This window comes from Grammomys surdaster, unplaced genomic scaffold (genome assembly GCF_004785775.1).
Source record: "Grammomys surdaster isolate TR1022 unplaced genomic scaffold, NIH_TR_1.0 125951, whole genome shotgun sequence".
In the NCBI taxonomy this organism is placed as follows: domain Eukaryota; kingdom Metazoa; phylum Chordata; class Mammalia; order Rodentia; family Muridae; genus Grammomys; species Grammomys surdaster.
In genome coordinates, this window is record NW_021620772.1 from 5,365,832 (window position 1) to 5,392,063 (window position 26,232).

At 41.8% G+C, this 26,232-nt stretch overlaps 1 protein-coding gene across 1 annotated transcript in view; it reads left to right on the plus strand.

Moving 5' to 3' along the window:
• The window catches only part of Sh3gl2 (SH3 domain containing GRB2 like 2, endophilin A1), a 171,014-nt gene extending 156,612 nt beyond the window's left edge, over positions 1-14,402 (plus strand). The window contains exons 4-9 of the mRNA XM_028753629.1: positions 1,333-1,476; positions 2,385-2,518; positions 4,230-4,388; positions 6,429-6,532; positions 10,830-10,960; positions 13,577-14,402. Of these exons, the coding sequence (XP_028609462.1) occupies positions 1,333-1,476; positions 2,385-2,518; positions 4,230-4,388; positions 6,429-6,532; positions 10,830-10,960; positions 13,577-13,776 (872 nt within the window). The 3' untranslated portion in view covers positions 13,777-14,402. The remainder of the gene's footprint in view (positions 1-1,332; positions 1,477-2,384; positions 2,519-4,229; positions 4,389-6,428; positions 6,533-10,829; positions 10,961-13,576) is intronic.
• Positions 14,403-26,232: the final 11,830 nt, after the last annotated feature.

Consider the following 26,232-nt stretch of genomic DNA (forward strand, 5'->3'; position numbering starts at 1 on the left):
CTGTGAGCGCTGAGAGGCAGGAGCTCTCTCCTGGATCTCAGCCATGGTTGCCTGTAGGAAAGTTTGTGCGGGTCTACTCCAATGAATAGGTAATTAGGAAGCACTTCATCTTCCTCAAATCTAACAAGTATAATATTTGTTTCTACAAAAGCTCGAAGTGAATAAAAGGCAAATTTTGTATTTGTTGCGGTCACCAGCAGCTTTTCATGTGATATTAGTGCCACTTGCTGCTGAATACTATATAGTTCAGAGCTCAATGACACTTTCCTGTGGGCGTTTTCCTTTGCAATGTTCCACCTTATAGCCCTTGTTTCTGTGACTCACTGTAGTCTCCCGTCCTGACATTGAATATAAACACTTCAATCTAATTGCTCTTATAACAGACTCTGCCTTCAGCTCATTGTAAACTTCATGAATAGGGATAATTTTGCTCACTTCCACTCTATGCCTTGGGGGCCCAAAGTTTAAATAAAAGCCTACTTAAGCTGTATGTTTAAGATCAAGTACTAGTTTCTGCATGCTAGAAGGTATTTTTACTTTCAGCTGAGATTTCCTCAAGGGTTTTCATGCAGCTAGCATTATGGACTCGGTCCCGAGTTAGTGTGTAATCAGCTCTGATAATGAATCAGGGACACCAAAGTCAGTCAGGTCATAGTCTTCAGCAATGTGTTACTAAAATGACTTCCTCCATTAAAATGGGCATGACTTTTTAGGCACCTTCTGATAAAAATAAAAATGGGAGAGGAATTGAGACGTAATTGTTAAAAAATAAAAATCAATCTTCAGCTGAGATATTTAAGAGATATAATTAGATATGTTAACAAATGTAGTATTTTACTCTTAGTTGAGAGATTACTTTGAACATAGTTTATTTTATACATGTTGTACACAAAATTAGCCCCAGGCTCACGAGTTCACCTTCATTCCTTATTTTAACCCACAGACTCCTAAAGTAGAGATATGAAACAGGAATAAAACTTGAAGATGAGCATACAATCCATGTATTTCCAGAATGCTGTGTATAGCCAGCCAAGCCCCAGAGTCACTCAGTGAGTCAGATGGGAGGATATGGGGACAATACCCAAGCCATGCTGCTGCCTCACCAAGACCTGTACTTGGCCTTTCTGTGTAATTCTACTTGGAGTTGAAGGGGAAGTTTAGAGTTAATGTATATTTACTCACATATTGTATACAAGGACTGTAGGCCCAGTGAAGGTGCAGCTTTAGGATCTAAGTAGGTATGTAGGCTGATTGGAGCTTGGTCTCCAGCCAGCCCAGTTCCCATTATGTATAGTAATGCTGTCTCCTAAAGGCTGTTCTCTTTGTCTCCAGCTTCCAGGGCTAAACTCAGTATGATCAACACCATGTCGAAAATCCGCGGCCAAGAGAAGGGGCCAGGCTACCCTCAGGCGGAAGCACTGTTGGCAGAGGCCATGCTCAAGTTCGGCAGGGAGCTGGGTGATGATTGCAACTTTGGTAAATAGCCTTTGTCATACTCTAGTTCTCCATGGAGGTTACAGTGCTGGTTAAAGAACAAAACAACAACAAAAGTGAAAACACCACTACTAACAACACATTTTAGAGATCATTAGTGAGCTAGTTTATATGTTAATTATATTCTCATTCTCAGTTGTAGATGTTATATACATGGCGGATAAAATATGATTTTAGGACTGCTCGTGTTTAAAGTGATTTGTCTACAGATTTTGTCCTTTTTTCTCTAATGGGACCCCAGCCGTGACAACAGTTTTGGCAGACATGGCCAGATGTCTTGGCACTTTACTGGGTGTATCTGGCAGGAACTGTGTATTAAAACAGAGTGAGCAGTCACAATCAGCGTGATATACTACATTGGCACCTGGGCTTTCTGTGATTAATCCACTACTCATTTGTTTGTGATCCCTGATTCTGTTGCCCCAGGCAAAATAGAATTTATTCCTTCTCCTCTCTCCCCTGGCTCTTAGGGCCCTAAATACATTCTGCCTTCACCCCTGTTGATATGATTCCTTTCTTGTCCCTCCTTCTCCGTTCTAAGAATCTGCTTCTGCTAAAAAGCATTGAGCTGCAACTGATCTCATATTAATGAGAACCAGTACCTGTCACAGAGGACAGAGACCCTTGCAAAAGAGTATTTAGAGTAAAATGTCCCATTCCTGATAAGGAGGGATATTCCTCTTTATAAAGGGGCCATGGAACCTGGTTTTCAGAATGCCCTGTGGCAAATAGAAAAGCTACTTTTGACTTGAGAGCACTATGGGCTTTCTTTGTCTCTGCTGTCTTTATAGGACAGAGGCAATCCCTATGCTGCCATCTTGAAGGCTGTTGTTGCAAAGCATCCTTGCCTTTATTCTTCAGGGTGTGAGATCTTCATTTTCCCCTCTCAGGTCCTGCTCTTGGTGAGGTGGGAGAAGCCATGAGGGAGCTCTCGGAGGTCAAGGACTCTTTGGACATGGAAGTGAAGCAAAACTTCATCGACCCCCTTCAGAATCTTCATGACAAAGATCTGAGGGAGATTCAGGTCTGTGGGATCAGCCTTATCATACACATGCAGATTCTCATTGTCCCAGGCAGCAATCCCGGGGATACACAGGACAGGGCACATGAATTTCCAACAACCCCATAAGATGAAAAGAACTAGAGACCAAAGGCCATCAATCCAAGATCACAGCTGCAGCTCTGCTGCTCCTGAAGATTGAGTCCTGTGTTCAACTTCCTTGTTAAACAGTCTTCACATCATTTTTGTCTCAAGAAAAATGTCCCATATTTTGAGGGGTGAAGGGGAAGTCCAGACAGGGTTTTTCTATGTAGCCCTGGTTGTCCTGGAATTTGCTCTGTAGACCATGCTGACCTCAAACTGACTGAGTTCCACCTGCCTCTGCCTCCCTAATGCTGGGATTAAAGGCGTGCATCAATGCCACCCAGCCAGACAGATGTCCTTTATCTGGGACTTTATACATCTGTTAATATTAATGATGGATGAGGATGGATTTGGAATCCCCAAATATTAGCTGTACATTTGCTAGCTTAAAAGAGTAGCTACTATATGACTCTTACATTTTTATATTTTCCTTATTGTTGTTGGGATTTAGAAGAAATAACCACTCTTTGTAAAACATACAGAGCAGATGAGCTATTTCTGATAAATTTGGCTGGCGTTGCCTCTGACTGGCTGTGAGTTCAAATGCTTCTTAAGCACACCCTTGCCAAAAGAAAGCATACTTAGTTGGGATAAGAGAGTGATTTGAGGGTGGGAGATGCAGTGAGAGGGACAGGCATAGAATATTACCCACCTTTAATCTTGCCAGTTCTCTATGACCCCTGACTTCATTTTTATCTTCTTCCTCCCTCATCCATACACACTAAGGAGCAAAGGAAAATCATTCTCTTCTCCAACCTGTTATCTGTAGACTACTACAGCTATTAAGAAAGAAAACTACTATTGATCTTCAGGGAAATAACAAACAAACAAAACAACTTATCCTCGTCTTTTGAGAGGTTATGGACCTTACCATATTCAGATAATGTAGGGAGAGATTAAAGCTACAGGTGTGTGTGTGTATGGGGGGGGGTGTTGATAGAAGATCCTCCAAGGTCCTTTGTAGTTTGGATTTCTGACTGAGCTGTGTCACCTGTCCTTGGAGAGGTAAACTCATCTGTACCCTAAAAGCTGTCACTGTCAAATGGGGCAAGTGTTGAGATGCAGATTCCTAGGCTCAGCCCTGGCTATTCTGACTTAGGTGATCAGGGATCTGTATTCTTACTAGACATACTTGGTGATTCTGGGAAACTGGGTTAGTCAAAAAGGAATTTCATTTTTTTCTACCTTTACCTCAGTAAAGGGGGCTTTTCCATTTCTCCTGAGGAAGGTGACTGATGGGCTCTTGAGTGTAGCCTTTTCTTGAGGTGGAAGGTGTGGGGTATGCATTTAGAGAAGAGGCATTGTTTAAGTTGGCTTTGGCCTGGAAATGCTTAACCAAAGGACATTGGTCTTTCAGTGACTCCTTTTCTCATCCTGAATTATTTGTAAAGGTGCCCCTTCACAATTAGCCATTAGACGCATTTGCCTTGCTGGTACATGTGTCTTTATTTCTCTGGTAACATGCAATTTACCACAAATGCAACACAGCCAGTTGCATTTTGGAGGCTTCTAGGAATGTAAAAAAACGAGGTACCAGAAGTTCTTTTCGATATTTCCTTTTGAAGCATATTCCTTCCCTTGGCTCTTTCAGCATCACCTGAAAAAGCTGGAAGGCCGACGCTTAGACTTTGATTATAAGAAGAAGCGACAAGGCAAGATTCCAGACGAAGAACTCCGCCAAGCTCTGGAGAAATTTGATGAGTCTAAAGAAATCGCTGAGTCGAGCATGTTCAACCTCTTGGAGATGGATGTAAGCTGCTTTCCTCTGGGTTTTCATTTAATTTTACTATCAAGGCATAGCACTTATGTACTGAAAGACACATCATGTGACATGCTGCCATCTGGTTCCTCTGTGTGATAAGAAGACACAGGGGGCTGCTTTCTGAGTAATTTATCATGCAGTCGACATGGAAATGGAAGCCATTTTTTTATCCTTATAGTTTGATTGAACCAGAACTTTGTTGAATGGATTTTAAAGCATTGCCAGTAAGTGCAGAGATAGAGCATGCCTGTGATAACCCACATATAAACCCAGCATCTTACAAACTACTGTTTGAATGTAGAGCATATGACCTGCAGGTAAGAATGACAACTAAGGTGCATTCAGAATTGAGTACCCAAAGTTATAAAGATGGTCAATATATAGAAGTGAGATTGACATTTTCATAGAAAGAATATATAAATTAGAATTGATGATTTAGCAGAGGTACTATATTCAAGGGCATGGTTGAGATGGTTTAGAAGTTGCCCCTGCTTTACCAGAATACTAAATTTTCACTTATGGCTTTGGACATTAACTTCTGTTGAGTTCTTTCAGCTGTAAAACCACAGGAACTGTCCTTTCTTCCTTATTTCACACATGTAGTAATCTGAAAAGCTGGATTTCCTGTCCTGGACCATCTATACCTTCTAATCCCAGAGTTCATTTGGCATATTTGTAGGGTTTTGTGTATTCATCACTGAGGGAATCTCAGAGAAACAAAACCATATGGCTACAGATACAGGTGGTGTGGATGCAGTGTGCATAGCTGGATATCAAGGTAGGAAAGGGAACTTACTCATGAGGGAAATGATTAAGGCTCAGAAGCTCCACATATACCTCCTGAAAGTTGGAGAGCCAGTGAGGCTGGAAACGTGGTTTAGGCTGATTTTCTAAAGGCCTGTGAATGAGTGATAGGAATGGGCTATTTGATTCTGTGACCAGAGGCTAGAGAACCCAGCAGTGGCAGAGAAACACAAGCCTCCAGGATGGAGAGCTGGCATTTCCGATGATGTCCAAATGCAAGAGGAGCTAAATCTCCAGCCCCTGGAGAGAGGGGAGTGAACCTCTTTCTTTTGTCGTTTGCTTTATTGGATCTTCAATGGACTGGGCAGCATGTACCATTTTAGATATGTAAAGATAATCCTTGCTCAGTTCTTTCTGATTCAAATGTAAATCTAGTGTGGAAGCAAATCTACAGACATACCCAAGGATCATACTTTGCTAGCTTTTTGAGTATCCTTTAAAGTAGCCATGTTGTCATCCAAAATTTGCCATCCCATTACTTAATCAGCTTACCTTGAGTGGCAGGAAAGGCGTGTTGAACATGTGGAGTCCTCGTCATCCAGAGACAGTGCAGGTTTGTCTACAGACAACTTTTGTCCTCCTAACTGCTCAGTTAAATACTGGAGGAATGCTGAACCAGTGTGTGTCCTCGTAGCCTGGGCCCTTCTCCCATGTCCTCAAACTCACAGGAGGTCGTTCATTACCATTCTTGACTTGGAGGCTATATACCCTCAGCTAGATAACAGCATAAGACATCCAAAAGTAAGGCTGCTCAGAGTACTAAATAATTAACTTTAAATCCCACTTGGATCAGGCTAAGAGATCAAAAGTTTTATTCTACACTGTGGTACTTGAAGTGAGAAATCAATTTTCCTCTTTTTTATTACCATTGGTTATTAGCATATAAAATGATGCTTAGATTTCATGTTGGCTGCTGGGGACAGGAAGCAAAGCGTCCTGTAGTCATAGACTCTTTCTCCGAATGGACTTCAATGAAAGAAGCCATGCCGTAACCAGAAAGCCTATAGTTAAATTTATACTGTTTAATGAAAACAATAAGACCCCCTTAAGGCCTGTCCTTGGTATCACATGCAGTTCTGAGTGTAAGGATGCTCTCATATTCTTAATCAACCTAGAACCTATAGAGCTATGTGTGTTATCATGACAGGCTCCACAGTCATTAGACAGTTACTGTTTGGGGACAGTAACCTGGTAACTGAAGAGTGTTCTCTCCGTCCTTTACAGATTGAACAGGTGAGCCAGCTCTCTGCACTTGTTCAGGCTCAGCTGGAGTACCACAAGCAGGCAGTGCAGATCCTACAGCAGGTCACGGTCAGGCTGGAAGAAAGGTAAGTTACACTTCCCTGAGGTTCTTACCTGTTGATAAAAGGATGTGCAAAGAAATTGAAATATAATACACTGAAACAAACATTTGCCAACCCACCCGCTGCTCCAACATGGGCACCTTTCAGAATGACTGCTTGATTTTATTTCGCACCATGCCTTGCCTTACTATCTTCTAGATATAATCCTGTGTTTATGAGATGTTGGTATATTAATTGTATATTGGCTATCATAGATGGTACACCAGAATTCTGTTGATGGTGGCTGGCATTTGCTGAGCTATATCCTATATAGGTACCATGCAAATGATCACTTTGAAAGAGCCTTGTGGACCTAACAGATGAGCAGTACTGTGAGGCCAAAGGAGGGGAAGTAATAACCAAGGATCTCACACAGTGGTGAGGTAGGGATATGGTCAGACACTAGCTATTTGGAAGCCTGTGTCTTTTCATTCTTGTTTTTCTTGACTGATAATGCACCAGTATACTTTCAGAGGACTGCTTCCATGTTCCTGTTCAGCCTCCTTAAATCTGCCTCACAGTGAGCTGTAGTAGTTGTCTATGCAAATGGAGCTCTTTGGGCTTGTGAGATACAACTTGAATGAATATGTGTGGTTTAATACAGGTGTGCCTTGACCAACATCAGATTTCTCCTAAAGGAAAAAGGTACAATACCTCTCACCTACAGAAAACATTGCTTAGCATTAAGTGCAATGTAGAATGTCAGTGAGCTACGCTATGGTCATGGCTGGGTAGGATTGGTGGTGCCTGGACCTGTAAAAGTCCATTATACTACGTGTTGCAACCCTAAGAAAATATCAGAACTTGGGGTGCAATTTCTATTGCATATGAATCCATTTTACATTATTATAATATCAAAAGAATATTGAAGTGAGCCATCTTAAGGCAGGGGCCTTATTAATTAAACTTTATTTAGCCAGGTGACATCATTATTAACCAGGGATCTTGTTATTCTTGCTTTATTCAGCTAGATGAAGGAGGAAATTTTGCTAAATAAATATATCAAAGACTTATGTAGCAGCCTTTTAATATCATGTGCAGAGTACACTCTCCTGGGTGGTTAGTGGCTGAGTGTCCAGCGAAGCCTCCAGTCATAAGTCGTATGCTCCATTGTTTTGAACTAGTTGGCCTTCCCTTCACCTTAGATTCTTTCTTCTTTGATTTGTGCTTTTTTTTTTCTCTTTTTGTATGACTCTTCAATTCATCCTGGTAGAAGTGTGTCTAACACTGAAGCTTCTCTAATAGAAAGGCTTAAGACAAATGTATCAGACCACTACAGTCACAATATGTACCTTTCACATCTGTTGAAAATGAAGGGACTGTGTTCTCTCTTTTTCACCTCAAGTATTTTTTTAACTTAATTTTTTCTTTTGCTTATCCACTTTACATCCCACTCATTATCCCCCCTCCAGGCCACCCCCTCCCACAATCCTTCCCACATATCCCTCCTCTTTTCCTCTGAGTGAGTGGGGGCCCCTGGGTATGCTCCCACCCAGGCACTTCAAGTCTCTGCGAGGCTAGATGCTTCCTCTCCCACTGAGACCAGACAAGGCAGCCCACCTAGTAGAACATATCCCATATACAGCTTTTGGGATAGCCCCTGCTCCAGTTGTTGAGGACCCACATGAAGGCCAAGCTGTACATCTGCTACATGTGAGTGGGGAGGCCTAGGTCTAGCCCTTGTATATTCTTTGGTTGGTGTTTCAGACTCTGAGAGCCTCAAGAGTCCAGGTTAGTTGACTCTATCGGTCATCCAGTGTAGTGTCTATCCCCTTTGGTACTCATAATCCTTCCTCCTATTCTTCCATAAGAATCCCCAAGGTCCATCCACTGTTTGGCTGTGAGTGTCTGTATCTGTCTGAGTCAGCTGCTGGATGGAGCATCTCAGAGGACAACGTGCTCCTGCTACAAGCATAACAGTGTAGTGTTAGAAATTGGAGCTTGTCCTTGCGATGGGTCTCAAGTTGGGCTGGTTATTGGTTGACCATTCCCTCAGTCTCTGCTCCACCCCTGTGCCTGCATTTCTTGTAGACAGGATAAATGTGGGGTTGAAAGTTTTGTGGGTGGGTTGGTGTCTCTATCTCTCCACTGGTGTTCAGGTCTGGGTACAGGAGGTGGCCTCTTTAGGTTCCATATCCCCAGTGTTGTGAGTTACAGCTAAGGTCACCCAATTGATTCTTGGGTGCCTTCCTTATCTCAGGTCTCTGTCTCATCCTGGAGATGCTCTTTACCTACTCACCCCTGCCAGCTGCAGATTTCCATTCATTTTCATGGCCCTCTAGCCATCTCTCCTGTCCTTCACCAAACCTGACCCTGAACCCCCACATTTCCATCCTCCTCCCCCCTCCCTCTTACTTCCCTCCCTCCATCTGCCTCCTATAATGATTTTATTCTCCATTATAAGTAAGAGGCATTCTTTCTCTCCTGGGCCTTACTTTTTGTTTAGCGTTTTTGGATCTGTGGAGTGTAACATGGTACCTGAATTTTATGGTTAATACCCATTTATAAGTGAGTACATATCATGCATGTCCTTATGGGACTGGGTTACCTCACTTAGGATGACATTCTTGTGTTCCATTTGCATGCAAAATTCATGATGTCTTGGTTTTTAATAGCTGAATAGTATTCCATTGTGTAGATGTGCCATATTTTCTTTATCCATTCTTCAGTTGAGGGGCATCTAGGTTGTTTCTGGTTTCTGGCTATTATGAATAAAGCTGCTATGAACATAGTTGAACAGGTGTCTTTGTGAGATGTTCAAGCATCTTTTGGGTATATGTCCAGGAGTGGTATAGCTGGGTCTTGAGGTAGAACTATTTCCAGTTTTCTGAGAAACTGCCAATTGATTTCCAGAGTGGTTGTACAAGTTTGGACTCCCACCAGCAATGGAGGGGGAGTATTTCCCTTGCTCCATATCCTCCCCAGCATGTTCTGTCGCTTGAGGTTTTGATCTTAGCCATTCTGATGGGTTTCAGATGGAACCTCAGAGTTGTTTTGATTTGCATTTCCCTGATGAATAAGGACACTGAACATTTCTTTAAGTGCTTCTTGGCCATTTGAGATTTCTCTGTTGAGAATTCTCTCTTTAAATCTGTGCCCCACTTTTTAATTGGTTTATTTGGGTTGTTGGTGTCTAACTTCTTGAGATCTTTGTAAATTTTGGATAGTAGTCCTCTGTTGGGTATAGTGAACACTTGATTTTTGAGAAAGAAACCAAAACCACACAATGGAAAAATGAAAGCTGCTGGTCTAACTGGATATCTACATGTAGAAGAATGAAAATAGATACATACTTATCACCCTGTACAAAACTCAAGTCCAAGTGGATCAAGGACCTCAACATAAAACCACATACACTAAATCTCATAGAAGAGAAACTGGGAAATACCCTTGATCACATTGGTACGGGAGACAAGTTCCTGAACAGAACACGAGTGACTCAAGCTTTAAGATCCACAATTGATAAGTGGGACCCCATGAAACTGCAATGCTTTTGAAAGGCAAAGGACACTGTCAATAGGACAAATCAGCCGCCCACAGATTGGAAAAGGATCTTCAAACATGTTTAAATCAGTATAATTCTAGAATCGCCATACCCCTAATCTTCCTCTCCTTAAAATAAAATGTACATATTCTTGCATTATTGGATATCTTACACTGGAAAAGATTTGGTTGTGAGCAGAATCCTCTTACTGGCCCTCCCAATTTCCTGTCTTCTTTCATTTCTTTCCTACTCTCTGAATCTCCATCTGCTCATCCTTATCAGAACCTGTGGCCCTTCTTCTTTTGCTCACTCCAACCCTTCCTGTGTTCTTCATGGGATAGCTATCTGTTCTCCCGTAAAGCTGTGATCTCTTTCTTTAAACCATATCTCAGCTTCTTTATGGATAAGTGAATTCTCAATATCTCTAAACCCATGCACTTTGAGCTTTTGGTGGAAATCTCTGGTCAGTGATGTCTGCTGTCCCCTATACTGCCTTGGAGCACCGACTGTGTCTTATGCCCCTTTATGTCCCTGGCCCCTAACATGGTGCATATTATCATAAATTACTCTGAATATAGGAGTGGGAGATTGAGAGAAAGGATGTGGACAGTGAGGACAGGATAAAAAACCTCCTGGAGAGCATGTGTCATGGACACGGAAGACCAAGCGTAGTTAGCACATTTCCACTGGGTCATGGTAGATCTGTAAAAGAGCCAAGCAGTTCCTGGATTTTACTGCTTTTCTGTTCACTTGTAATTGGCTGCATAATTCTCCATCACCCCTTTTTTTGTGATACAGAATAAGACAAGCCTCATCTCAGCCAAGAAGGGAATATCAGCCCAAACCACGAATGAGCCTAGAATTTGCCACTGGAGACAGTACTCAGCCCAACGGGGGTCTCTCCCACACAGGCACACCCAAACCTGCAGGTAAGGAGTCAAAGGCTACAGATGCCTGTTCCTGGGCCTTGGGCACACCTATAGGCAATGCTGAGAAACTTGAGAGCATTTTGCTTCCCGTGAACAGCATGTCATTGCTCATTTGAGGGTTTGTCAAGTAGAAGCTCTGTTCCTGGATAGTTTTATCCTTGCCCAATTGTCCCACTTTGTTTTTTTCTCTTTGAAACTCTCTCTGCTTAGCGTTTTCTTATGATCCAGTACATAAGGACCTCCTGGTATAGTACTTAGTTACTATTTTGTTTTGTTTTGAGAAAAGGGTTTTCTGTGTATCCTGTGTGTCCTGTAACTCACTTTGTAGACTAGGCTGGATAGCCTCAAACTCACTGAGATCTACCTGCCTCTGCCTTCTGGGTGCTGGAATTAAAGACATACACTACCACTGGCCCACAAGCAGTAAGTTGTTCTTCACCCTCCTCTGGTTATAAATTATACCATCATTTCCCTTGCCTTTTGCTTCCTGTGAGTCAATGTAGATGGGACTGAATGCCCCTGGACAGTGTGTGCACCCATACATCCCCTATCACCCACAGACAACAGCATCAAGAAGCATATGCATGATTCCGCAGATGGATAGATTACAAACCTCAACCCTTACTAGAGTTTCTTTTTACTGTCTACTGTAAATCTGTTCATCATTTCATAAACTGTAGTTAGCATGATAAAAAGCTACATTTTCCCCAGAGGAATATTGCTATGTACCCACTAGTTCAATCTCTCCATTGCCATGATCATTCTCAAATACCCACATACAAATTAGACCCAAGTTTTCTCCTGAGGCATTTCCAGCTGTAAAATTGTCTCACTTAAAGAAGTGGGAACCCATTTGACACTGGGCATGGATTTTAAAAATCTGCAACTTTATCCCACTTCTCCTGGTTATCCAGTGCTTGGCTCACTGCAGTAGAAAGCTCCGTAAGATGCTATCATGGAATGAAGAAGGAGATATCTGAGTCTCTGCCCAGAGCTCAGAGTACCCACTGTTGCCCACTGGGGCCTTTATGGCAGTGGCCTTGAAGTTCATATAAGTTCACTTGCCATATAAATTATTGATGACTGCACTTCTCCTTGCCCACAAACAAGACATATAGTTCATTTTTCATTTGGTGACTTCTCTAAATAAAAATAAAGAAATTATACTGTTTCCCTTTTAAGACACCTCATTAGTATGAGGCCCACAGGCACTTTTCCATGTTCATATTTATGTGCATGCTGTGTTAATATGTTTGCTCATTTAAAATAGATCCCTTAAGGCAAAGTCCATTCTTTATAAAATTATGCAGCATGTATTACATTATTTTTGTGCTGTGGTTCTTACATGGTACTCATAGGTGCATATTACACACCAATTCGCCAAATACAGATTATGATTTTCTAAAATTTTTGTTGTTAAATGGACACAATCATTTAATGAAAACTCTACTGTTAACTCTAATTTTGGATGAAGCAGCAAATAGAATGCTTCTTCTTTGAGCAGGTCACACAGAGTGAGAACAGGGCCCAGTGCTCTGTGTTTCGTTTCCCCTGTATTACAGCAAGCAATTTTCAAGAATCTGGAATTACTAAATTTGAAGAATGAGAAAAGATCTGTGACTCTAAGATTTTAGAGTACAATCTATGTAACTAATTATACTATTTTGAGTGTGAAGATATGTAAAAGCACTGACGTGAATGGATTTGGCCATGTCTGTAGTTAAACTTAATGTAATTATAAACTCCTAAGCCATTGCTTTTCCATCTCCCAGCATTGTTGGGAAGATAAGCCCAGGGAACTTTGTTACAATTACCACAAAAATGCATGTGACCATTTTTAATACTGGAACTAGCAAGCAGGAATGTTCAATGACTTGTAAAGCTGTAAGGGGACACATGGACACTGGTAGGAGGGGCAAAGATGGTCCTGTAGTGGATGTTGAAGAAATAGGAAGATTGGCAGGGAGATGGGAGGGTGGAGGGTGGGGGGCAGGAACAGAAAAGTTGGTAGAGCAGGCAGTAGTGCCACTAGTCAAATACCCTGTTGTTGTGGATTTGGCTTATTGTTTATTTATGTTAATTGGGTTCTCAAATTACACAAGAATTTACCAACTGCATGTGAAACACTGAGGGTCCCTGCTCCCAGCTGGTTCTAGTTGGTAAATAATGTTGCCTGGGCAGGAAGACAGAGGCAGGACTTTAGATTTTTTCAGACATGGGAACCACAGGAAGAAGAAAGATTTAGAATCTCCATGATGGGGAAGCAGGAAGATCGGGCTTGAGAGCTGTAGAAGGGAGAGCATCCAGCCATGTAAGAGCCGGGGAAGAGCCAAGGGCCTCCCCACCTTTGGGTCTAGGATAACAAAGATGGAATTTAGATTTTAGTAAGTAATAATTCAGGAGTAGTCAAGAGGAGGTGTTGTCTATGTGGAAGTTTGAGAGTGGCCCAGCCATTGCTCTGTTTAAGGCATATTAAAATAGAAGGCTGTGTATATGTGATTTTCATTTGAAAATCCAGAGGAACTCGCACAGCCACCACTGGGGTGATCAGAGCGGATTAACCTTCTACCACTACACACTGTGACTTTTTATGTTCTCTCTGCCTCTGATTCTCAGGTGTCCAAATGGATCAGCCCTGCTGCCGAGCCCTGTATGACTTTGAACCTGAAAATGAAGGGGAATTGGGTTTTAAAGAGGGCGATATCATCACACTCACTAATCAGATTGATGAGAACTGGTATGAGGGGATGCTTCATGGCCAGTCTGGCTTTTTCCCCATCAACTATGTAGAAATTCTGGTTGCTCTGCCCCATTAGGATCCTGTGCTGGCTGGCTCACCTCCTTCTGACCCAGATAGTTAAGTTTAACCACTGCTTTGGTAATGCCGCTTCCAATACATCACGAATGCAGGCCGCAGTGGATGAGTCATCAAGCCCACACGTGCCCTGGGTTGACCTGTGTGCTCCTACAGGAGACACGGTGATAGATGGTATCTTCCAAGGCCAGTGGGCCTGGCACATGCTTTAAAACACCATCTGAGACTAGCCAGTGGTCACAGAACTGGCTTCCCAGTTCTCAGGAGGCTGTGGTTCCTGATAATATGCCTGTGAACCACATCACAGAAAACCTCTCCTCACTGAAGATATTGTCTCTCACCCAGGGGCCCTCTCAAGGTCTCCAGTTCTCCATTTACAGAGGAGAAAGTCCTTTTTGTTGCACTTTCCCTTCCTAAATATGTGAGTCACAGAATTGTTGGCAAAAACATCCCCCCACCAGCAGGTTGTCTGCTGGTCTAAGCAACTTAGTTTCTTGATGCCATCAGCAGAAGAAGTATTAATTGTCCAAAGCACTTTTGTTCACCAACTTCCTTCCTTCCTTTCCTTTTCTTTCCTTTCTCCGCTCTCTTTCTCCTCTTTCTTTCTTTCTTTCTTTCTTTCTTTCTTTCTTTCTTTCTTTCTTTCTTTCTTTCCCTTCCTATCTATCTATCTATCTATCTATCTATCTATCTATCTATCTATCTATCTATCATCTATCTATCTCTTTCCCTCTTACTTCTGAGACATGGCCAGTTTTCTTCCCTCCCTACTGTTAAGCACTTGTCAGGTGGGGGGAAGGGGGCATCCCATTTATTTCTGAGTGAGATGGTAAACAATCTGTATGTTGTATGAAAAGAAAAAAAATATTCAGGCTGAATTGGGAAGAAATCTGGTCTCCAAGCTCAGATTACTTGCTGTACAGAAGCTGTGTATATACGTAGCCCATTTCTGAAGGGTACAGGAAGGGGGAACAGCTGTCTTCCCTTCTCTGTTTACTTACCCAGGAATCAGTCCATTCCCTGAGTCCCTTTACCACAAAGACATAGGAGAGAAACACTAGTAAGCATTTCCCACTTCTTCATAGAACAAGACAGTGAGCATCACTCCTTCCCACGTTTACTTGTTTGTGTTCCTTGAACATCATTTGTGCATATTCTGCCCTCAATGAGGACCAAATAAAGATGATTTTTGTGCTTAGCAGTTTAAGGTATGTGGCTGCATATGCAAAACCCTTTTCCACTCCAGTCCTTACTTTGAACGCTTCCCTTCCTCATTTTTTGTGTACAGTGCTGTGTACGCTGATCAGTGTTGGGTTTTTGTTTTGTTTTCCTTCAGTTATGGAAGTCCTGAGAGGCACCCAGAGTTCTATTTATCTAGCTGTACAGACTCCTTCAGAGGTTTAATGTGTTGCTTCCGATGTGCTACTTGCTGTAGTGGATCATGTGGAGTGAAAGGCAAATCTTCCTGCTTAATGTATAAACTCACCATGGGAAGCACTGCTGTTTCCAATAAATATTGCTGAAGATGAAACAGAGGATTCTGCTTCTTCCTTTCTGTCACGTCTTTGGTCTGACAGTGAGTGGACTAAGACTCTTTTGATCTCCATTGCCTTTGGACAAAGCCAATCCAGAGCTGGTGTCAACCTCATCTCCAGCTTGGGGCATTCAGGGGAAGTTCCAGAAACAAGAGGTGAGTTAGTTTAGGTACTTGCATCACTGATGCCAGGAAGAAGAAGAGCTTAGGGGGAGAGGGTAAGTAGACGTAGCTCCTTGAATTTATGTGATTTAAGAAACAGTGCTGTTGGCAGGAGAACATAGTGCCAAAAGGAGCAAATGAAATATGTTGGCCAGGCTTCTGACTTTTTAGGTTTTAATTTTTCTTTATTTTGAATTTTATACATCTATATAGTGAAATATCATATCTACCTCCTATTTCCTCCATCAGCTCCTCAAGTGCCCCTTAATACACCTTTCAACCAACTTCAAGTCTTTAAGTCTAGTTAGTGTTGCTTGTACGTCCTTGTGTCCTGGGTGTGGCACCATGTACTGGAGCATGGGAAACCTACCAGTGGTCAAACTTTCAAAGAGGAAGGATTTTTCTTTCTACAGAAAATATCCACTGCTAATAGTTCTTTAGTTAAAAAGTAGAGGCTGGAGACAGCAGAGATATAAAGAGTAAATAGTCTCCTAATTTTACAAGAGAAAAGTGTGGACCACAGCATGTGTCTAACTACTTCCAAAATAAAAGTAGGTTCTTTTTTGCAGTTTATATATATATATAAATATATATATTTCATATATATATATGAAAGTAATAATAACAATTATTCAAACAATAGACCAAAAAGCAATTGAACCAAAATGAAAACCTAGGCTTTTCATTTGGGAGGGGAAATGGCAACAATACTGTAACAGTGTCTTATATAAAATTCTACTGATTATAAATTGATAAAAATTTAAAGTGTCATTTTGCATGTTATTAGTTAACTTTGATGCAGCTTATGAACACTTGATAATTTTTCATACATGAAACTAGGTGAACATATCCACCAGAAGTAAAAAGCTATCAGAAGCACAACACAAGGAAAAGCCAAAGGCCAACAGGGGAGGGTGGGTGCATGGCCTACACACAATAGGAGATCAGAAGGAGCCTTGTGAACTCCCAACTACATTTTAGCCAACCAAGCATCCTTTTAGCTTTAAAAGATGCATTCATAGGGACAGTACTTAATTAATATTTTTGAAACCAAAGAGTACTCTCACTGTAAGTCAGTGTCAAATGAACTGGTCTACATGATGAGAAAAGAAAACACATTATTTTATTATATTCCAAGTCCATTTCTCTTTGTGATTACACATTGATTAAAGCTTTCAGAAGGCCAGGGGAAATGCAGGTATGTTTTAAAGACCTGAGAGTTCCACTTTATTCACACTCTGGTAGCTGCTTCAGTGTGCCCAGGGGAGTCAGTTAGTCATTGTCCTGCCTAGTTTTTATGTCAAGGACTCAGGCTACAGTCATTTGGGAAGAAGAAACAACAAATGAGAAAATGCCTCCAAAATATTGGCCTGTAGGTCAGCGTGTGAGGCATTTTTCTCAATTAGTGATAGATATGGGAGATCTCAGCCCATTGTAGGCAGTGTCTCTCCTAACAGGAGGTCTTGGGGTATTCCAGAAAGCAGGCTGGTCAAGCCAATGACACTTCCCCATCACTTCTGTATCAGTTCCTGCCCAAATTTCCTTGGTAATGATGAACAATGAACTCTAAGATTAAATAAACCCTTTCCTCCCCATGTTGATCTTTGGTTGTGGTGTTTTATCACAGCAACAGAAAACCTTACTAAGACAGACATTGTAGCAGTTTCCCAAGAGACTTCTAGCTTCAGGTAAGTTTGGGAAGCACTAGGCTATGTAGAAGTATTTTAAATTAGCACACTACTCTTCACAGGCACTTTCTTACCATTTTCCTTTGATGTCTCAAAATAGTCATGTCTATAGATTGATTCAGTATGATTTTACACATGTATTTCCACCCTCACCCACAATGACACCACAGACTTATGCTAAGATTCCTATCTACCTGGATTCCCCATCCTGCAGTCATTGGTTGATGTGTTCCTAGTCACTCCATGTCTTGTAATTGAACCAGAGAAAGAAATGTCTACTGCAGGCCCATGCTTCCACTATAGTGTCCTCTGTCAGAACTCTTGCTTGTCTGATTTGGACTGAGGAATCACAGAGGTTCAAATTAGAGTCTCCAGGATACATGCTGCCAGGGTACAGATGAGATCATAAGCTCTTCTTAATTTTCTTGCATCCTGACAACAGATTTCTGACTCTGACCCCTACCAGCAGGCCAGGATCTGCATGTCATAGAGGCATCCTGTCCCATCGGATCCAGACTCCCATGCCTGTGATCTACAAAGCTACACTCTAAGTGAACCTGGTTTATCCTGGGAAATTGTTTGATTGGTGATCTAAAAAAAAAGTTGGCATGAGTTGTTAAACAAGGAGGGAAGAAGGAACCAGTTTTCTGTCACCCTGTCATACAGCTGTTTCCAATGGAAAGACAGAGAGAAGCATTGCAGAGTTATAGGTCTGTCCTTGACACTAGAAGTCATAGCCTTGTCTCTTATAAAACATTAGACATCTGACCTTATGTGGGTAGCAGCAAGGGCAGGAGGAAGGTAGATTGTGAATTTGATAAACCTGGGGCAGAGTGACTCTATACCCAGCACCAAATTTGAAGTGCCACCTGGTCATCATTGAGCCTTTATATTCCTCCTACATTCTTTGGTTGTTTTTCCTGAATCATTTCATGAGGCCTAGATTGCCCTCTGGTGGCCAAAATACACAAATTAATTAATCCATTAAACAGCTTTATAAAGCTCTAATAATTTTATGGTTCTTCGGCAGTAGCAGAGCTTAAGATCTCCCTTCTCCTTAGTGTGCTACCCAAGATATTACTCCTTTAATTGGTTATTCCTAGTAGGTCTTAGTATCAGACTGATATCCAGCGAAATGCAATCCTCAGAAAGAAAACTCAACATCTCTGCTATTCTAATAAAGAACCAGCATTGTGGATCTGTTGGAGTAAGCATTCAGCCATTCACAGCTACTATGTATTGACCTCATTTGGACCACCTTGTGCTCTGTGTCCTTTGTTTCCTGGACCACAGATGAAAAGCCGTTAACCTTGAGCAGTCACCCTCAAGAAATTTTATCTTTTGAGGCAATCATAAAAGTTACATTCAGCATCTATCTTAGTTACTTTTCTACTTCTATGACAAAGCACCATGACCAAGGCAACTTAGAGAAGAAATAGTTTATTGAGACTTACAGTTCTGGAGGCTGAGTCCATGACCATCATGGTGGAGAACATGGTGGCAGGCAGGCATGATGCTGGTGCAGTAACCGAGAGCTTACACCTGATTGACAAGTAGGAGGCAGGGGAGGATGAGGGAGGAAGAGGGAGAGGGGGAAGGGGATGAGGGGGTGAGGAGAGAGAGAGAATGAGAGAGAGAGAGAGAGAGAGAGAGAGAGAGAGAGAGAGAGAGAGAGAACGAGAACTAGCTAACAGGAAAATGGCATGGGCTTTCAAAACCCCAAAGCCTGTTCCCAGTGGTACAGCTGCTCCAAGGTCTAACTCCTATTCTTTTACAACAGTTCCACCAACTGGGAACTGAGTATTCAAATATATGGGGGGGGGGGGGGCATTCTCCTTCAAACCACCACAGCATAAGCAGTAGTCTTAAAAAGCATCATTTGAAAGGCATTTTGCTGAGGTGTAATTATATACAATGAATTTATATGTGTGTACAGTCAGCCCTTCCTTCTGCCTCCATCCTCAGGATACCTCAGACTGGTGAGTAACGCTGCAATGTACAAGATTCGAGGCAATTTAGTGAAATGGATAAATAATACTGGCACAAACAGTTGTCCATCTGGAGAAATATCCTACTGTGTTCCTCTCCATGAATCATGCTTTCCTTAGGAATTCTGTACAGTATTGCTCCAGCATCCTCCCCTGTCTACTGCAGACCAGCCCTGTAGTATGTAGGACAGTCTCCAGGCTCTTGAATATAAGTCACAAGATAGCTCTCCTCATGCTCATAGGCATTTTCCAGTTCACACTGGTATTTCTCACATTCAGCCTCAGTTCAATGCTTCTGAGACCCACTGCCATTTATCTTCCCCCAGTTTCTACCAATATGACCCAACTCTTCCTTCAGTGTGAAGATACTCTCCCAGAGCACTTGCTGTATCTCTCTGCTCCAGCTGTATTAATCCATAACACTTTATCACCCTGGAGGCAGAGAGAGGTAGCACCTAGTGGCCAGTATCTTCAATCAAGGGGCCACTGGCTTTACCCAGAGATATAGGGGAAGGATTTGCATCTCTTGCCCCTAATGGGCTGATTCAGCAGAATCCAAGACTGCAAACTCTGAGGCCTGTGTACCTAGGCAGCTCCATCACAATTTCCTGTGCATAAGAAATCTGTTTATCTCACAGCTTTCTCTCCATGGCTGGTTCTCAGGGTCTTCTAGGCTTTCCTGGAGGCTCCCTATTTTGACAGCTTATGGTGCTTTGACATAGAGTCATGATTTTGTTTTCAAGAGGTTCAAGTCCATCACTAGATGAAGTCAGTGCCGCAATCTTTGTAACTGTCATTGCTCTACAGTGTCCGAGTCTCATGCCTAGATATTTACCTTCTACCAGCATCTAACCCAAGCCCCACGGGGAAAAAGTTACTAATTAGGATTCTTTGTTCCTCAGTGACTACCAGGAATGCTAGCCTTACTTTCTTATAACTTGGTGGCGGGGGGTGGGGGGGAGCGTGTAATCTGCATCCAAATTCCATTCAGAACGCATGCTTTTCTGGGCCATTTCTAGTTTTGTAGCACGATACCCAAAAAGGCAGCACCTAATGAAAGGGCTTACATGTAGGCAGATTATTCTGAGATGGTGACCCCATAAAGCATGCCATTAGTACTGTCATTTAGGAATGCATCATTTAGTACACTACATCATTAGGAGCAGTCGATTCAAAGGCACATTATTGAGGTGTTCTACCTTGACAACTGGTACTTGATCCTATCGGAGTCTCCTGAGAATTCTTCACATGGGAATGAAAGGAAAGCATGGGCTATTGGTTCCTGTATCTCCACTTCTGAGTTTCTCATAGCCGAGAGGAGGTGAGAACAGCAGTTTTAGCCCAAGGCAAGACATTGCCTACCTGTGTCCATACAACCTAGCGGAAGGTCCAAGGGGAGTTTGAAGCAATATCCATACATACTCCCCACCATACCACATGGCTTCCACTCAATCCATTTCTGCCCCCTTGCCCCAGCCTTAGTAACTCTTGTTATATTTAGGGATGTTTAACTGGTGCAGCAGAGGAAAGCCACTTGCCTACAGAAGCACGTTCTCACAGCATCTTCTGAGCCCTCTCCTACATTCTCCATGCACAGTTTCTTCCTGTGCACCTTCTGCTTCTACTTTGGATACTTTGGAAAGACAATAGATGTTCCTTGAGGCGTAACCTGGGGGTGATACTCCTCTTCCAGCCTGATCAACATTGTTTTACCTGCCCGTTTGTTTTGTTTCCATTCATTTTATTTTGTATAGTGTCATGAAGAAGAAGGGAATTACTGTCTTCCACGGCCATATCTGAACCAAAGCTTCTATTCTGATTAAAACCTTACTTTTGTTTTAGACTATTTTATTAATTCTTAGAGAGAATTGTGTACATTGTAGATTGATTTCTACTTTTTTTCTTTTCTTTTTCTTTTTTTTAATCCCAAAAAGATAGAAGTATCTGGTCCATGAATGAGAGGCCAGTCAAGAGGTCCATACCTGTATCTGTCTGATTGCTATTCAGATAGTAACTTTGGTGATTGTGGTCCCTGCTTATTGCCACAATCAAGTCCCAGGGGACTGGGTATGGCTCTCAGTGATGGCTGTAGTGCACATGAGAGCTAAGCCTCTGTGGCCACTATCAGGTGAGTAGTTCCTGGAAGAAGGATTGCATATTCAGACATATTTTAAGAAATTATAGGCACATGGTGGGATCTAACTGAAACTTTCTCGCCTTGTTTGATAGGTATCTTGTTGTTTTAGTAAAACCTTTGTTTAAAAATATATAGGCAATAATCTGTTAATCTTTCACTGGGAGAGGAATCTTATGAGTTTCCATAGCTATTTTACCTATATTATCTCATAGGCTACTTACTAATTCATGTAACAGACTCAATAGAAAAATGGCAGTCTCACAGTGCATGAGCTGAGGTACCCAGTCCCAACACTGGTTTTTCTAACTCCAAAACCCATGTTCCTCTTGTGCAACAGCAGACAGCACATCAAAAGACAGATAGATATTCCTCAAGTTCAGAATACACAAATGTTCCTGCCGTGCCTCTACATATAGTTGTTATATGGGATAACTATGTCTGCACCTCTGCTTCCTTAACTGTAAAATGAGTATCTAAAGGTACATAATTATTAGTAAGGGTTAAGTGCCTTAACGTATAAGAAGTATTTTTAAAAAGTGTAAGACGCATAATAATCATGATGTAATCACACAAGTAAAACCAAGGTTACAGCTTCCAGGACTAACGTGGGTGAGTTTTTTGGACTCATACTGTGGAGTTTTTAAATAGGAGCTTAGCTTTGTGAGAATATCACTTTCATTTTCCTAAATCCCCTCTTTGCACCTCTTTCAGTGTATATGACATTAAATGAGGACAATTTGAGTCTTTAGTTATTTGGAGATAACAACCACAGAATAATTCCAACTTGATCACATCTTTATTACATGTCTAATATATTATGGCACTGAAAATGTTATGTGCAGGGATATAGTAAAGTTCTTACTACACAATCAGGAAGATCTGAGTGTAGATTTCCACCATCCACAAAAATTTCAGATGCACTGGTACACCCAAAAACCCAACACCAGGGAGCTAGAGATAGGAGGAAGATCACTGGTCAGCCAGCCTAGCCAAATAGTGAACTCCAGATTCATAGTGATGGTTAGTTTTCATCAACTTAACACATACTAAATTACCTGGGAGGAAGGAAGCTTACTTGAGGAGTTGCCTCCATCAGATTGGCCAATGGACATGTCTGTGAGGCATTTTCTTCATTGCTGATTGAAGTGGAAAGGTCCAGCCCACTGTGAACAATGCCAACACTGGTCCTGGGTTGAATAAGAAAGCAAGCTGGGCAACCCATGGGAAACAAACCAGTGAGTAGCATTCTTTTATAGTCTGTGTTTCAGTTCCTATGTCTAGGCTCATGTCTTGAGCTCATGTCTTGGCTACTCTCAGTAATGGACTGTAATCTCTAAGATACAGTAACAGAGAGATTTGATCTCAAGTAAAATAAGATGGAAAGAAATGAAGGAAGGTTCTTTATGAAAGCTTCTGTATTACACACACACACACACACACACACAAAGAAGAGAGAGAGAGAGAGAGAGAGAGAGAGAGAGAGAGAGAGAGAGAGAGTTCCAAACTTCTACATTGCTAACACCTCTCCTCTGATACTCCTAAATTATTACTTACTAAAAATCTACATTCCATCTTTGCTACCCCAAACTGAAATGAGGGATCCACTGGGGCTGCTCCTCCCTGGATCTTACATGATTCTATGCTCTCTCTTTTACAGCCAGCTCTGAATCCTGCAATCTATTCCTTTCCTGGCCATGGCAATTCTAAATCCTTCTACTTTCCTGGGTTCCCTTGCCCAGGAAATCTAAAGCCCCACCTCTGTTTCTTTGGCCAGCCATTGGCCACTGGCAACTTCCTTTACCAATTACAGCCACAGGGACCTGCAGCATCTTAAATGCAAACATGTAAATATCTATGTAATTTGGGAACCCAATTAGCCTAATATAAGCAATAAACCAAACCCACAACACCACTGCACCAATAATATCTTATGCTGGTCATTATTGAGCTTATATATGGTTCACAGGTGGTTAAGGCTGGTGATGACATCCCCTTCCCCAGAAACCTACATGGCACCTTTCAGTACTGTGAAAGCTAACCACTGCCTGGCCAGTACCAACTTGAATTCTCCATTTCCTGAAACCAAATTGTGAGGTGCCTTTAGCAACAGGGTCTTTCTATCAAGTGCTGATGGGCATCCAATAGAAATGACAATAGCCTGTCTCATTTTGGGGGTGTCTACACTAGAACTAAACAAATCGAAGAATGGTATCCTACACCTGGCACTGGACTTTTTTACTTGGCAAACCATGTCCTCTTGGAAAAGTATCAATACTCGAATAGTAGGTTTGTAACTCCTGCATACTAGCTTTCTAAAACATCCTTAATGTTAGCAGCGATTCCTCTCCCAACTCCTCCTCTGCCCTTTTCTCCCAGCTTGATATGTTTCTTTCTGTTTTCCCATTTGTAAAACAGTTGTTAATTATCATTTGCAATGATGAACAAAATACCTTCTAAAATCATTGTGAACTAGTGTTTCTAAAAGTTTCTTTACCATAGCCCTGGTTCCTTTGAGCAAGAGAGTATCCTAAGGCCATAGACTAGATTCTATGGGCATGATTTTATTTTCTAAATTAAGAATGCTAAATTATTTAATTATAGTCTATATAGCATACAAACTCCAACTAATAATTTCATAGAATTTTTTTAATATGTCAAGTCTCCTTGAAAATACATCTATGTTTAAATTGTTTTGTGATGTGTCCAGTTCCCCATTACCTTTGGAGGTCTTTGAGGGCTTCTGAGAGATCCAGCTTCCTATTTTCCAGAGGCTCTGAAGCTGAGTTCTCATGAAAGGACTGTGGGCGTATTGATCCCATGAGCTATGCTAGTGAATAGCAAAATCAAGCTGTGCTTTTAAACATAAGGCTGAAGCTGAAGTCGCCAGACCAGATGCTTCAGATTTCAGGCATGGATGTGTGGGAACAAGCTGCTTCTCGCCTGGGCAGGCACATGTCATGGGCCTCGGGAGGATGTGGGGTAAGGATGGGTTTATTTAATGATGGTTAAACATGCACTCAAGCAATGTGAGATGCCAGTTGGTGGGAAGGCATATAGCATAGGCTAAAAAGGCCCCATCTTCCAATCTGTGTGCTTTCTGCATAGGTGAGCTGTGCTGAAGCTTGCAATTTAGTCTCAGTATGTTTGACCTGGTTTCAGCTTGTGTTAATCATAATGTTAAGCTTCACTGTGCCCTGATTCCCCGATGCAGTTATTTTCACTGTGGAGATCTTCCAGGTCTGGGATGCTCTGCTTTACTCTCAAGTTCTCCTTCCTAGGATATTCTGAGAGACTACCAAGCCTTCTCTTTCAACATGGCTTAAGGTAACCACTTTTTCTCTAGCGTACTCGATCTTGTGGTGTAGGTCAACACAACAGCACAGGAATCTTCACTGGGGAAACATTTTGCATTCAGTATACATGGCCATGGCCCAAACATCTCAAAAAAATAACTAACTTCTAAGGTTGAGTAACTTTTTTCTTGAATGAAGCTGTTGTTGCAGGTTATTTGGTCACACTATGAACCCTGAGATTGTGTTGTTTACTGGAAAAAAAAACCTGTTTCTAGTTGTGGTGTGGCTCAGCCCTTAGCGCACACCTTTAACCTCTCTGGCTGAAATACAGATACATCCTTAGTACGTACCTTTAATCCCAAACAATGAAGGTAAAGTTAGTTTGTAGAAGGAAGTACCCACTTTTGAAAGTGTTGTCTAATTCAGAGGCGGACAAAGTGACAAGTCAGAGAAAGATTCAACAGAACAGGATATGACCAACTCTCATGTGAACAGAGAAAGGAGCGGCTACTTAAGAGAGATCAGAATGGTGGGGGCAGTTTTTACTGGAATAGTTGTGGAGAGACAGGTTGCAGAGAGAGACTAGCTACAAGCTAGACACAGGTGAAGAAAGAGTAAATCAGAGAATGAGAAGGAACCACAAGATTAGAACATACTGCCAAAGTTAGTACAGTAGGAGGCTGAGAGAGAGAAGTCAGATTGAGTCAGTCAGCTTGGCGAGGAGTTTGAGACAGAACAGGTGAATTGAATCAGTCAACCAGAGGCCAGAAGGAAGGGGTGAACTTACTCAGCAGAAAACTCAAAGGTTTGAAACATTCTGTGCCTAGCTAAGATTATATGGAGGTTAGAAGCTTCCAGGACTCGGCCTAGGTTAGCAGACAGAGACAGTTAGCCTTGAAGATGACAATTACATCAGGCGAATAAAAGTTACTTTTATATGCAGTAAATCTGTAAAAGAACATCTGATTGGCAGAGCTAATTGACTACTAGGTGAGAGTGTAAAAGGACGAGAGAATTTTAGGACTATCAGGAGAAGAGACCACGAATATGGATAAACAATTCAAGTGTGATCCAACTCTCAGGCTCTGAGATTGTATAGCATTGAATTATTGTCAGCCAATATAAATGTAATATAGATCTTAAGTGCCAATGTCATCTCTAAAAGTCTTTCTAGCTAGCACAGTCGTGAGAAAGCATGCTATGCTCCTACATTTTCACTGAAGAGATTGTCTATAAACATTTACTTATGGAGAAACACAGCCACATGTAACACTCCCTTTTCATCATGTAGAAAAGTGAGCTTATTTGGGTCAAAAATAATGCAATTAGGCCACCATCTGTAGAGAGAAATGATTTTCTGGGTACTAAAGGGAGAATGATGTTGGGCAGAAGAGAATTCCTCCCAGTAAAGGGGCCCAGCAGCACACCATGCGATGCCAAGTTGTTTCTGGAATAAACGCACAGACTGTTGCCCACACCCCAGGCCTAAAGGCTCCCAGACTTTCCTAAAGAATGGAATGAGATTCCATTGTAACTCTGGAGTTGACAGCTGGAGTGTCCTCCAGATATTTTGTTGCTGTCATAAAATCCTCACATAACCCACTAGAAATTAAGTCCTCCAATATTGACAGGAATTAAATTTTCATTAGAGATTT